Source organism: Schistocerca piceifrons, chromosome 6, assembly GCF_021461385.2.
Source record: "Schistocerca piceifrons isolate TAMUIC-IGC-003096 chromosome 6, iqSchPice1.1, whole genome shotgun sequence".
NCBI lineage: Eukaryota > Metazoa > Arthropoda > Insecta > Orthoptera > Acrididae > Schistocerca > Schistocerca piceifrons.
The window spans coordinates 589,337,785-589,351,928 of record NC_060143.1 but is presented as its reverse complement, the minus strand read 5'-3'; the positions used below and the strand labels follow the sequence as shown (position 1 = coordinate 589,351,928).

Below are 14,144 nucleotides of genomic sequence, written 5' to 3'. Positions count from 1 at the left end.
GGATGGGGGGCGGGGTTAGAGCAAATATTATGGTGCTTCAGTCACATTAATCCACAGTGAGATATGCTGTGTTGTCAAGCCAGATCTAATGCAGGTATTTTGAGACTAGAATTATTATAAAATGTAACATGTGGCTCTCCAGCAGGGATACAACTTCCTCAAATCCTGTCCTGAAATGAGAGCCATCCTTCATGAAATCCTCCCTACTCCACCAAGAGTGTCTTTGTGCCATCCACCTAACCTTCGTAACCTCTTGGTTCATCCCTATGAAATCCCCAAACCACCTTCCCTACCCTCTGGCTCCTACCCTTGTAACCGCCCCCGGTGTAAAACCTGCCTCATGCACCCTCCCACCAGCACGTACTCCAGTCCTGTAACCCCACATGATCAAAGGCAGAGCCACGTGTGAATGCACCCACGTGATTTACCATCTGACATGCCTACACTGTGAGCCCTTCTATGTGGGAATGACCAGCAACAAACTGTCCATTCGCATGAATGGACATAGGCAGACAGTGTTTGTTGGTAATGAGGATCACCCTGTTGCTAAACATGCCTTGGTGCATGGCCAGCACATCTTGGCACAGTGTTACACCGTTCGAGTTATCTGGATACTTCCCACTGACAGTATTTCCTTTCCTTTCATTATTTTTATAATTTCATGCCAGTATAATGCAGTTACATTTCTAGCCCCATGATATTTTGCTGAATAAGTTACTGAATATATCTCTGTAATGAAGATTTAAGTTAAAAATTGAAGTTATTTTAGATTAACGGTCTATTGTATGTATTGTACATTTGTGACAGGTTAAAAGCGTGTGCCGACAGTTGGTTCAGGCTGGAAAGAAGCAATGAAATGTTTGAATGTGTTTGTAAAGCAGGTCGATTTAATGGAAGGGCACAAAGCTGTAAAGGATAAGGAGCTGGGATTGGGAATTTGGTGTCACATTTTGACACATGTCACGAAGAAGTGATTCACATTTTGTGCTCAATGCTTACTTCTATTTCATCTACCGCTTGATCTCACAGTAAATAAATGCATCATAAGTGTGTTGCAGTATGACAGATTGAGGGTCGACTGTCTTGCAGAGTGCCTGGAGTCTCGCACCGTTGACGATGCCGAGCTGCTGCCTGTGGTCCGGGAGTTGCTCTTGGGAGAAGCGAAGACGTGGAGTGGGGTGCCAGAGCTCCTGAATGTAGTTGTTGCTGTCATCGGAGGGAGAGCAAAACTCATACATGTCCTATGTGAGTTACTGTCCAGGTCTGAAATCTCCTACTGGCAAAGGTAACATTCTAATTTTCACTTAGAAATTCCTTCTTGTTGATGCTTTCTGTGAAATAGTGTTTTGTCTGTAGTGTTACTTTCAGTGACAAAAAGTCTAAGAAACAAGTAGAACATTTTTATGCTAAATCTCTGGAAACTGTTGAAACCAAATTGTTTTACATTGGCACATCTTCAACATATCTCACGTAGTTTGTCTGTAGAGTTAGTTTACCTCAGCTTGTTGAATTGAGGAAAAGTTTATGGATTTACAGCTGAGAGTAATTGTACTGGTGGCTATAAAGGATGATTATCAAGACTTTGGGGTTGGGGTGGGGAGGGGGGGGTGAAGCTTAAAAGAACCAATCTGGGTAGATGCCAGAATTTGGCCCTCTGGGGAAAGATCGTGGTATAGCATACCATATAGTGCTTATTAGTAATTATGAGGACTGCCAGAAACAATTTGTGCACTTGAGGACAACATCAAGCACATCACTCGGAATGCTGCTCGTACTAATGTGGAGACTGTCACTCTTCCAGTGATACTACTGGCCCAGGAAGATACATTCAGTCGAACATATAAATGCATAGCTTCAAAAGTCATTCGAGAAAGTCAGTGTGACTGGTGATCACCCTTCACATAGTCGCAGCACAGATGGCACGGTCTATATCTCAATGTTCCTTGTTAGAGGGTACTTGCACAGTTAATGTCCAGAAGTGTTGAGTATAACAAGAGCACCAAATCTGTGTGACTTTCAGTATTTTTGCTATGTCTCTTTTAGGATAAATTTTCTCAGAAAGTCAGAGATGTGAGATAAAACCGGATACAACTGCAACAGTTTTTGGAGAAACAAAAAATGACAGTTTGGACAGCACAAAGGGTAACAGTCATGATAAACTTGGTGTTTTCCATAAGAACATAAGAAGCTTATTAAAAAATAATCTTATCATCCTGATTTAGGAAGTTAAAAATATTGAAGCTGCTTTTCAGGTCATTAATGACATCCTCATTATCTGAAATAATGTGGAAGACACCCTGTCCATATTCCTTCAGAACTTCAGTGCTTTCTCCTCCATTTACTTGACCTGGTCCACGTCAGCCCAACCAGACAAATTCCTCAATGTTGCCCACCACCTTACTGATAGCTCCATCAGCATCTCTGTCCACATGAAACCCATCAACCACCAACAATACCTCCATTTTGACATCTGGCACCCATTCCACCCGAGGATGGCCTTTTCATACAGCCTAGCACAGTTGTTGCATCTGCAGTGACAAGCATTCCTCCTCCAAATATTTGGAGAGTCTCACTGTGGCCTTCGCAGATGGAGATTACCCACCACACTGTCCAGAAACAGGTCACCTGTGCATTGTCTCCATACATCACATATCCACTGGCTAGCTACGAAGAAGCACACCCTATGTGTCTCAGTACCATCCGAGACCAGTGCAATTGAATTGCATTCTCTGCCTCTCGGTGTCCCATGAAATGAAACGTCTGCTTGTGTCTGTATATGTGTGGATGGATATGTGTGTGTGTGTGTGTGTGTGTGTGTGTGTGTGTGTGTGTGTGTGTGTGTGTGTGCGAGAGTGTATACCCGTCCTTTTTTCCCCCTAAGGTAAGTCTTTCCGCTCCCGGGATTGGAATGACTCCTTACCCTCTCCCTTAAAACCCACATCCTTTCGTCTTTCCCTCTCCTTCCCTCTTTCCTGACGAAGCAACCGTTGGTTGCGAAAGCTTGAATTTTGTGTGTATATTTGTGTTTGTTTGTGTGTCTATCGACCTGCCAGCGCTTTCTTTTGGTAAGTCACATCATCGTTGTTTTTAGATATATTTTTTCCACATGGAATGTTTCCCTCTATTTTTTATACAGGGTGTCCCAGCTATCTTGTCGACCCAAAATATCTCTGGAACAATAACAGCTATTGGAAAACGATTTTCACCGGTATCAATGTAGGGCTGCAGCCCATGAATGTACATATTTGGAAACATTCTAAAACGAAAGCATATGTGTTTTTTAACACAAACTTATGTTTTTTTAAATCGACCTCCTATATTTTTTCTTGAGCAATCCATAGTATGACAAAGCACATACACAATGGCGTTGATTGCATCGCAATATTCCCATTACATCCTGAGATATTGAGACGCGAAGTTGACTCTTGAAACTCCCGACATACGCTGCTAGCGCACATCCTGAGGCTCAGGCGTGAACCCCATGCTACCCGTAATCGCAATGTGATTGACATCTGTAATCACACCTCCATACTTATCAAGAGGGACACTTACTTGTCATCTGTAATCACACCTCCATACTTATCAAGAGGGACACTTACTTGTCAATCACATCACGATTACGGGCAGCATGGGGTTCATGCCTGAGCCTCAGGACGTGCGCTAGCAGCGCATGTCGGGAGTTTCAAGCGTCAACTTCGCGTCTCAATATCTCGGGATGTAATAGGAATATTGCGATGCAATCGACGCCATTGTGTATGTGCTTTGTCATACTATGGATTGCTGAAGACAAAATATAGGAGGTCCATTTAAAAAAACATAAGTTTGTGTTAAATAACACATATGCTTTCGTTTTAGAATGTTTCCAAATATGTACATTCATGGGCCCCAGCCCTACATTGATACCGGTGAAAATCGTTTTCCAATAGCTGTTATTGTTCCAGAGATATTTTGGGTGGACAAGATAGCTGGGACACCCTGTGTGTGATATATATATACGCTTTTAAATGTACCTGTCTGCTGCTCAACATCTCCACTATATGGTGAAAAGTAATCTACCCCAATTCATATTGTTTCTACAGATATGTTATACATAACAGAACATAGTTTGGAAGTCACAGGTACTGAACAGGAGCATGTTACTGTGTGGTGGTCGTTGCTGTTGTTGATTTTAGTTCAAAGACTGGTTTAATGCAGATCTCCACGCTAGTCTCTCCTGTGCAAGCATCTTCATAGCTGCATAACCACCACAACCTCCATCCGTTTGAACCTGCTTACTTCATTTTAGCCTTGGTCTTTCTTTACAAGTTTTACCCCTTACACTTTCTTCCATTACCAAATTGATAATTCCTTGATGCTTCAGAAAGTGTCCTGTCAACTGATCTCATTTTTTCAGTCGGGTTGTGCCGTAAATTTCTCTCCTTGCCAGTTTGATTCAGTACCTCCTCATTAGTAATCTGAATTAGAGTGGACACACAATAAATTGACCACTACCTGCGCAGACGACAGGATAGGGAAAGGGGGGTGGTGGTGGTGGTGGTGGTGGTGGTGGTGGGGGATCCAGACTAAAGGACGACTGTGCCGTAGGGGCAGTGCAGTCCGACAGCTGAGGCCTGCGCACAGACTCCTATTTAGCATAACTTATAAGCTACATCCGGCGAGTCTGCAAATGATTTAATTAACAATTTATGTCTGTATGACGAATAAGTTGACAAAAGTAGATGTTCAAAGTCAATAGTTTTCACTAGAGTATCGAAAAAGAGGCCTGAAGTGCAGCGACATATGGAGAACAAAATTGGTTAAAATGTTATCCACTAACACCTGTTCCTTCTTTGTTTTCCCAGTGTAAGGTGAAAATATTCTCTTGGTCATTTTTGGCTGTATGGAATCTCTTGGTTTGACTCCTCTTTCAGTTACAAATTTGTCGATGTCCTGATGAAGTGTGAGCAGGCTGTAGCGAATGGCACATTGTTCTTGTTTTCGGCCACAATCACTCGGTGTCCAAGTGCCAGACTACAGGTCCGAAAGTCACATTCCCAATGAGAAAGCTTCAGGGAATAGGCGGCAAAATTCCTCTAACATCAATACATGTGCTGACAAACTAGGAGAGGCACTCAGTGCAGCAAATATCATCAGGAATACAAAGTGAGGTCATTCTTTTAATCATAATGGCAATACGCTCCTGCCATTTGTTGAGTTGTGTGAGGACTACATTGTGGTGAAGCGTTCCCTCTGAGGCATGCAGCCATAAAAACGAAATTTGTCTGTAAATCAATGAAATGTTGCACCTATTGGACCTGATCTATAAAATGTCCCCAAACCTATAAAGGGTTAAAACTGATTAAAGAAAATAACAGCTTCAGTGTTGGTCAGTCTCTATATGTCAAGTTAAAATTATGTACCAGTCCCCTGTACTTGTTTGTTAAAATGATCTGAATGTTAAGTTTTCTTTTGCTTTCTCTGCAACTTTCCTGGGAGGATGGGGGTTTAAAACCCATGGTAGGTGCCAATGCCTACTCTCCCCCCACCCCCTCCCTCCCACCACCACCATCACCACCAAACACTAGTGGCCACCCTCTCAAGTTAATTTTCGGTGGGACTGTTACACACTTGTTTGCCTCTCAAAACATGGATTCACATTCTCAAGTACCTCAGTACAGAGAGCTCTCCGCACACCTTTAGTCCACGAAGGTTCTGATTCACCACTTTGCAGTGCAGAGATAGCAACACAAATGCTCAAAACACACTGATCGGCAACCGACAGTCGACTGGCTACTGAGGCAGAGGTGTAACAGAGGGTTGGATTTGCCCAATGCTCAGGCCAGCATCGCATTGCTGCACTCTGCCATTCAGCACTGGCAGGGTTGCCTTTACGGGTGGATTTACTTGTAGGCCCTGTGTAGGCAGAGGTGAGTACCACATGCTGCCAATATGTGTATGTCTGTGGTTCACTGGTGTAACAACATTCCAATTTTTCTCTCACACTTGCAGGTGACTAATGGATGTAATCCTCGAAATAATTATATTGGCAGTTCAGTAAGAGACTGTGTTCAAAGACAGATGTCACTGTAAGTGCAGGTTGGTGTGGTACTGTCATGTACTGCCATCTGTTAGACTACATTGAGACAAAATTACCTGATTTTTAGAGATATTTAGATTTGACGGCCACTGCAGTAAGTTGTGCTACACTTTTTTTGACAAGATAAAAACAAAAATGGATTTTGTTTGTGACGACACTTCTTCAGTAAGAACAGTTAGCTCTTGGTTCTAGCACCTAGGTTTGACAAGGATTCCCCAGTAGAGCCAGCAGATGTGGTTATCGAAGAAATCACTGAAAAAGCCCACAACACGATTCTCATCAATTGTCAATTGAAAGTATGTGAAGCAGCAGAGGCTGTAGGAGCATGCCAATAGAAATGACAGTTAATATTTTACAAGCTAAGTTGCCGACAGAAAAATTATTCACCCAAAGGGCCTTGTGAAGGCAGACAGTGAATGACAGGTGGATGCGGCTTTCAACATGGAAGAAGCTGTATTGGGAGCAAATTGAAACAACGAAAACGATGGGTCACTTCCGGTAAATTTACTGCAAAGAAGATGGAGATATTCCGATCCATCCAAAAGTTCTGGCGATGATATTATGGCATCTGAAGAAAGAATGATCACAGAACAATATACCAGTAAAATATTTTACTGCTGCACCAATAAAGTGAATGAAACACAGCCACATATCACAAAAAAAGTTCTGATTCATCCCATTTATGTGGAGTGGTAGGTGGAAAAGAGCAAGAATTCCATTTGAATTGCTGCCGCACCCTCTGTGTGGGAGGTGTCTGTCAACGCATACACTTATTTTAAGAGTTTGGAATGCTCCTGCTTGCCCCCACCCCCCTCTGTCAGCTTTTTAAAAAAGAATCGGACTTTGAAGAAAATATACCATCAGAAAGGTGACCAGATGTAAAAAAAAAGGTGGTTTTGGAAAATAATAATGTCCTCATTCCTAACAAGGGCACTGAACTGACTGTGTAGCAGTGTTGGGGCTAGGCAGCCGGACAGCAGGTGGTCTGTACAGAGGCTGTCAGTTGATTTTCCAGTTCTCTCTGGGTCTTCTGAAATTGTAATAACTTCAAGTTGAACAATTACATTTCAAGGAAGACGCAATACATGACAGTCACAGATCAAGTAAACAGAGTAAGACGTGTATACACTTTAGCAGTCCAAGTCTAGCGGCCACTGGCTGGCTGGCCGCTTAGGTGCACTGCTGCTCCATGGCTGGCAGACAGCGCCGCATGTAGAGGACGCGCGTAACTGCGCGGCGGCACTTTGAAAGATCGGCGAGTCACAACACTTCCCCCCCCCCCCCCCCCCCCCCCCTTTGAAGTTTTTTCACAGGTCTTGATGGAGGTGGCCTGTAGATTGCTAACGTCCATAGGTGTTGTTTGACTGGCCATAAAGTCTCGAGGAGGAGGCTTCCCGTACGGACGGAAGTGTTCCCGATGATAACGGGTCGAGATGACAGGAGACGTGCGGGGTCGAATCTGCTGGGGCCCCGTGCACCAATCTGCCCGTTGCGGCAAATCCGGTTGTTATAACAGGAGACGTGGGCGATGTGTCCGCATCCGTAGGAGAAGGTGATGAGTAGAGTTGCTCGGACAGATGGTGGTCATCTGGTTCCTGCATGTGCATATCTCCTGGTGGCGTCAGTTCTTGTGCTGGCACCGATATGATGGTGAGAGGACTGCATTGTGAGTAATGAGAGACATTCCAGTATCCTGAGCATCAGGTAGAGCCGAAGGTGGTATAACAGCATCCGGAGCAGGCATTGCCGGCACAAGAGGCCGAAGCTAGTCCCAATGACGCACTGCAACACCCGTGTCCGTCTGGATTTCATACAGGCGTTGGCCACGGTGTCGTAAGATGCGGCCAGGACTCCATTTTGGCCACCTGCCATATCCCCGTACCCATACGAGGTTGTCGGCAGTGAACCGGCCAAGCGAAGGCACCCGCGGCCATGAAGTGGAAGGCTGCAGTAGGTGAAGTAGCGTGCGGGGCTGTCGGCCATGTAAGAGCTCAGCCGGGGTGTGGTCGCCCATGGGTAAGAAGCCAGAAATTGGAGAAGCGCATCATCAGCAGAAGAAGTCAGGAGTTTCCTCATCTGAGCCTTAAATGTGCGGACCAGTCGTTCAGCCTCACCATTTGACTGTGGATGGAGTGGAGGGGCCATAACGTGCATGACGCCATGGTGGGCACAAAAATCCGCAAAATTGGAAGAGGCAAATTGCAGACCATTATCTGTAACAAGAGTAGAGGGAAGGCCTCCCAAAGAGAAAATGCAAGCTAGAGCATTGGTGGTTGCCGAGGTGTTAGGCGACGTGCAACGGACAATGAAAGGAAAGTTAGAGTAGGCGTCAGTAACGAGAAGCCAATAAGTACCTAAAAAGGGTCCCGCAAAGTCAGCATGAATACACTCCCAGGGCTTCTCAGGCGAAGGCCACGGTGACAAAGATGACTTCGGGGCGGCGGCCTGTGATACACAAGGACCGCAGGCAGCGACCGTGTGTGCGATTTCGGAGTCGATGCCGGGCCAGTACACATGACAGCGCACCCGAGATTTTGTGTGAGAGACACCCCAGTGCCCTTGGTGAAGGAGGCGCAAGACCGAAGCACGCAAAGACGCAGGTACCACAACACGTGGCGAAGAATTTTCGGTGGAAAGGAGGATAACACCATCCCTAGCCATGAGGCAGTAACACAAAGCGTAATAGTTCCGCAGCGGATCAGAAGTCTTAGCCGCTGGACAATCTGTCCAACCCTTCTGAATACAGCGTAAAACCCGGGAGAGGGTAGGGTCAGAACCCATAGCAGCCGCCAGCCAGTACCCCGGTGATGGGAACCCATCCACAACCCGCCGCTCGGCAACATCCAGGTGGAAACACGAAAGTTCGTCGGTATCGAATGCCAGATCAGGACCCATGGGAAGGCAAGACAGTGCATCAGCATTCGCATGTTGAGCTGTCGGCTGGAAATGAATCTCATAATTGAAACGAGACAAGTAAAGAGCCCAATGCTGGAGGCGGTGTGCAGCCTTGTCGGAAAGTGACGTTGATGGCTGAAACAAGTAAACAAGTGGTTTGTGATCCATAACAAGATGAAATTTGGATCCATAGAGAACAACACCAAACTTATGAAGAGCATAAATAATGGCCAAAGCTTCTTTTTCAATTTGAGAATACTTTTGTTGGTCCTCCGTGAGCGTTTTGGAGGCATAAGCAATGGGTTGCTCAGAACTGTCAGAAAAACGGTGCACAAGGATTGCACTGACCCCGTATTGAGAGGCGTCCGTGGCAAGAACAAGATGTTGGCCAGGTCGATAAGTAGCCAGGCACGGGGCCTATTTCAGCATGGTCTTCAATTTCTGTTTTTATGCAACAGGCGACGCAACGGCTAAGCCACCGAAGCAGCAGACAGTAAAAACTTGTGATAGTATGCTATTTTCCCCAAGAAGGCCTGCAGTTCCTTAACAGATGTAGGGCGAGGAAGGGCATTGATCGCAGCGACAGTTTGCAGTGTACACTTTAACAGTCAAATCATAACTGAGTCCAAGTCTAGTGGCCGCTGGCTAGCTGGCCGCTTAGGTGGCGCTGCTGCTGCATGGCTGGCAGACAGCGCCGCATTGTAGAGGATGTGCGTAACTGCACGGCGGCACTTTGAAAATTCGGCAAGTCACAACAGAAATCCTTTTCTTGAGTGGTGAATGCTTACCATCACAACTTGCTTCCAATAATGTGAATTAGTGACTTTTCATGATAGTAATGTTTCGAAAACAAAAGGCATTGCTGCCAACAAGTCACTTTCATCACCTGAAGTCACTTTGTATCATTGAGTTACTTTTTCTTGTTATAAATCACTTTGTCACTTTTCTGCAATCTGAGGTGGTTTGTGTAGCTTTTTGGCAGAGAAGGAAAATACTTACAGGTGATTTTCAAACCACAACCAGAGATACAAATTTATTCAGAGCAATATAAAAGAAACACTACAATAATTTACAATGCTTGCAATTAAAATGCCCATTACTTAAAAATGACACCACATAAATGGCCGCCATATTCCTTCATGCTCATAATCAGCCATTTATCGAAGTAAGACGTCATATCTTGCAAGACTGGCACTGAGATTTGATTAGCCTCCTCCCAAATTTGATCCTTCACAAGTCCTGGATGCTGTGTAGTGGGTCGCACTAGAAAATCTGAGATATCAAATTACCCCAATGGACAAAATCATATGCTGATAGGTCAGGGGATCTTGGAGACCAGGAAAGATGTTCTTTAGCACGTTAATAGATTCTCCAACAGAAAGGGGTTTCCACTCAATGGTCTGAAGATGACCACAGTAGTGGTCGAAACCGGTCACCTTATAAAATAAATCGTGATCAAGACTGTTTTTAATAGTAATTATTTACGTTAATAGAATGCCTTGAGGTTTTGCATGTGGTCTTACCTCGTACAGGTGGTATTGTAGTTCCTCATGCAATATTAGCCACACCCTGTGATTTGATGAGGTTGCAGCGTGTGCTTGCTTGCAGATTGGCGGGACTTCGGCTGGAGGCTTCTTCTACTCACGCAACGTTCTCCGGTGTGCACTTGTGTTTTACACTTCCACGTCTCTTTCTCAGTATGTCACCCATGTACCTCAAAGTTCTGTATTCAGACTCTTGATAGTATGTGTTGACTGGAGCGAGGCATGATGTTCATGATTATATAGAGCAGAAAATACACGTTGCACACCCACATGGCTGCCACTGTTTTGTAAACTTTCTCCACAGCAACAGTGCATTGTTCACCAGTCCTCGATGTCATCTCGACTGAGTATTGATATTAGGGTCAATTGAAAAGGTCTGTTGTCCATATGGCACCACTCCTGCTTTCTGATTTCTGACTAACTTTTTGTTTACATCCTATGTAAGTGTCAGTGACATTGTAAACACCTCAAAAATATTACCTCAGGATACTGACTGTGGTCAGCTAGTGGATGAAAGGAGGCTTCTCCAGTTAGAAACCAGCACAAGTTCAAGCAAAATGTTGTGGACAAGTAGAGTGGTGACAGCAGCTCTAGCTCTGTCTCATGGGAATGCTGAGGGTGCAAATTAGTTGCTTTCCATCAAGAAGATATCTTACAGAAGACAGACATCACTCAGAAAAAAACCGTCACTGCACTTATGACAGTAAAAGGTAAAATGAAATTCGATGACAATGAACCAGAAAAACTACCTATGACCAAAGAGCTGATTTCTTTGGTGCATAGAGCATACAATAAATTTCAGAACTATCTAGAAGAAGAAAGGGAAAAACAAAAATATGAAGAGGAAAAAATAGCAGTTCAGGAAGAAGAAAGTCAACAAAAATTTGAGTTTTCATCATGTGAAGAAATACTTAAAAATGACAGCAGGCACAGGAAAACTTATGGCAGCTAATAAGCTCTGATACTAGTGAGGCTTGTGGTTGCCTTACAAAAGAAAGACTTTTAAAAAGCCATGTTGACAGCTGCTCTTCAGGTTCAGAAAGAAGTTTAGAGTCAGAAAAAAAGATGCAGATGCTCTCCAGTCTAGATTTAATAAAAGAAAAAAATGCTTAATGACATCATTTATAACAAAAAAAATCAAAGAATTAAAAACATTAATTACTCCGATGTAATTTTCTTTGCAATTACAAGCTTGTTTTTTATTTTATCTCTTTTCAGTACATGACTTACATTATGAGCTAAAGTGTTTATTAATAATGGTGGAAAGTTTGTAACTGTACACAACTTATGTAATTAGTTAGCAAACCACATCCAAAGTTGTACATCTACTGTTGATAACAGCACAGTACATAGAAGTTTGATATTCCCCTTATACAGTCCAGGAAGATAAAATAAATATGAAGCATGTCACATTTGACAGTTATTAGAATAAAAGTAAAAGAAATGATTTATTCTTGTTTTTAAGCAGTTACTTATGATCTTATCTGGCCTTTTTGGTGGGGGATATTTCTCTTCTTATATCAATAATGTTATTTTTTAAGTAAGTGTCATCACGTTTTAAATAAAGTTAGTCACTTGTTTGCTAAATTTTGTCACTTTTACCACCTTTTTCATATCCAAAAACTGTCGACAGTCCTGTAAAAGGGCTCCATGTAGGCACACGGTGTGGCCCATCTTGAACCTATTCAGTTGCTCGTTATCTGTGAACCCTTCATTTTGACTTGTCAGTTTTCAAAATATACTCCTACAGTAGATGTGTGAACAATAGCGACACAGATACCACTTCTACACTGTGGAATGTCCTTGTTCTTTTCATGTGGGAAGCTGCTGTCTCCTGTTGCGTTTCGAGCAGAAAGAAAACACACAGGACATTAACCAGCAATGGCAAGTTTTGCCAATCATTTATTCCTTGCTGGCACTAACTTTTTATGCCACACTGCGGTCATTACTGACCATTGAGACAGTGACTGAAATAGGCCTGTAGGCTATGTGCATCTATATTAAAAAATAATAATAGTAATAATAATAATAATAATAATAATTCACTCACTTCTCATTTCGTGTGACCTAAAATTGTAGCTGGACTTTCTCCCCCACTGTTAACTGTACATCAGTACTCCTCATATGCAATGGGGCATTCCAATTAAGAAAGGAAAGGGCACAGCTGTGATCACACCATGTGGCAGTATCATGTGTGCATTACCTGTTGTACAATAAAACAATAAATACAGATGCATAGACAGTAAATATGAAACAATGTGACCATGATCATCTGGGACAATGATTTAATATGACGTTTCAAAATGAAAGTGAAATTTTTAGACAGAGCATGGTATCAGCTTAGTACCCCCGTGAAGGAGGAAAATTTGCGGAATTTGCTTATGCCACATTGTCATTAAAGTGATGCTGACTATTAAATAAAAAATACCACACTTTGAAAATTAAAATGGTGAGCTTTCATAAAATTTCTCAAGTCACACCTTCAATACATGTAGTTTACAGAACTGACAAAAATTCAGTTCACGTTTCATTTTTACTTTATTTCTTTCTTTTTTTTCCACTTTTTCCATTGTGCAGGTAATAATAAACCATGTATTTTTCTTCCTCAGGAGTCCTTCATTCAAGAAGTGGATTGGTCTGTTACCTGATGAGTTATGCAAAGAGCATGTTCCTTACAAAGTTGTTCAAGCTGTCCATCAGTTGTTATCCCAGAAGAATGTTCTTTTGCTTGAGCAGTTATGTCATAAGATTCACAAAATAATCGGTAAGTCTACTTCGTTCAGTGGTTTTACTGCGGTATTTTAGTGTCAGAGCTACTCTGTGACTGATATTGAAATACTATGTCATGTTAGTACAACTAGCATTCGTTTCTCTCTGTAATTTTACTGTTGTTTCATTTCGTGTCCATTGGAAATCAGCTTAAATACACATCATCAGCTTATAATGAAAACCTTCTATCTCAGAAAACACAAATTTAACAAGAGGTGAAGTAAACTGATTTTGAGTTAATGAGTTTTGCATTCTATCTGACATAACCTTTATACTTGGTTTTCACTTATAATTGTAGCATTTTGAAATAAAATTATTTGGGTATATTGATTAAGGTATTAATGTAAAGATAAATATAATTGTACATACCTAGTGGCGATAAATGTATGCCTGGCTGTTGGAAACTGTTGCAAATTATTAAAACACATAAAAGAAACTTCTTGTGCATGGTTTTTTCATTTAACATGCTCGCCTAGCAGTATACATGGTTTCTTTTTTTCCCTCACTGAACACAGCACCTCCCATCAGCATACTGATAGTTGAGATACAAAGTTTTTTTACAGAATAATTATTACATAAAAAATCTTGGATCTCAGTTATTATTTATAAGATGGTGTCATTCTAAGCCGATGATATTTTATATATAACACATGTAATATATGTGACTCTCAATTCACACTATCTTTCACATCGTTTCCTTATTGGCACCTAACTGGATTATGGGATTATGGACACATGCCATGATGGTTCAACTTGAACTTGTCAGTTCAAAATCATTTGTGTACTGGAAAAAAGAAAATTGGAGATGAAAATCTGTGCTGCAAATACTGAAGGATAGGATGAGTAGTCAGCAAAATACA

The 14,144-nt window shown here is 42.4% G+C and overlaps 1 protein-coding gene across 1 annotated transcript in view; it reads left to right on the top strand.

The window, feature by feature from the left end:
* LOC124802941 (testis-expressed protein 10 homolog) overlaps positions 1-14,144 on the top strand; it is a 150,986-nt gene that overhangs the window by 125,507 nt on the left and 11,335 nt on the right. Inside the window, exons 8-9 of the mRNA XM_047264028.1 lie at positions 1,090-1,285; positions 13,125-13,279. Coding sequence (XP_047119984.1) covers positions 1,090-1,285; positions 13,125-13,279 — 351 coding nt within the window. The remainder of the gene's footprint in view (positions 1-1,089; positions 1,286-13,124; positions 13,280-14,144) is intronic.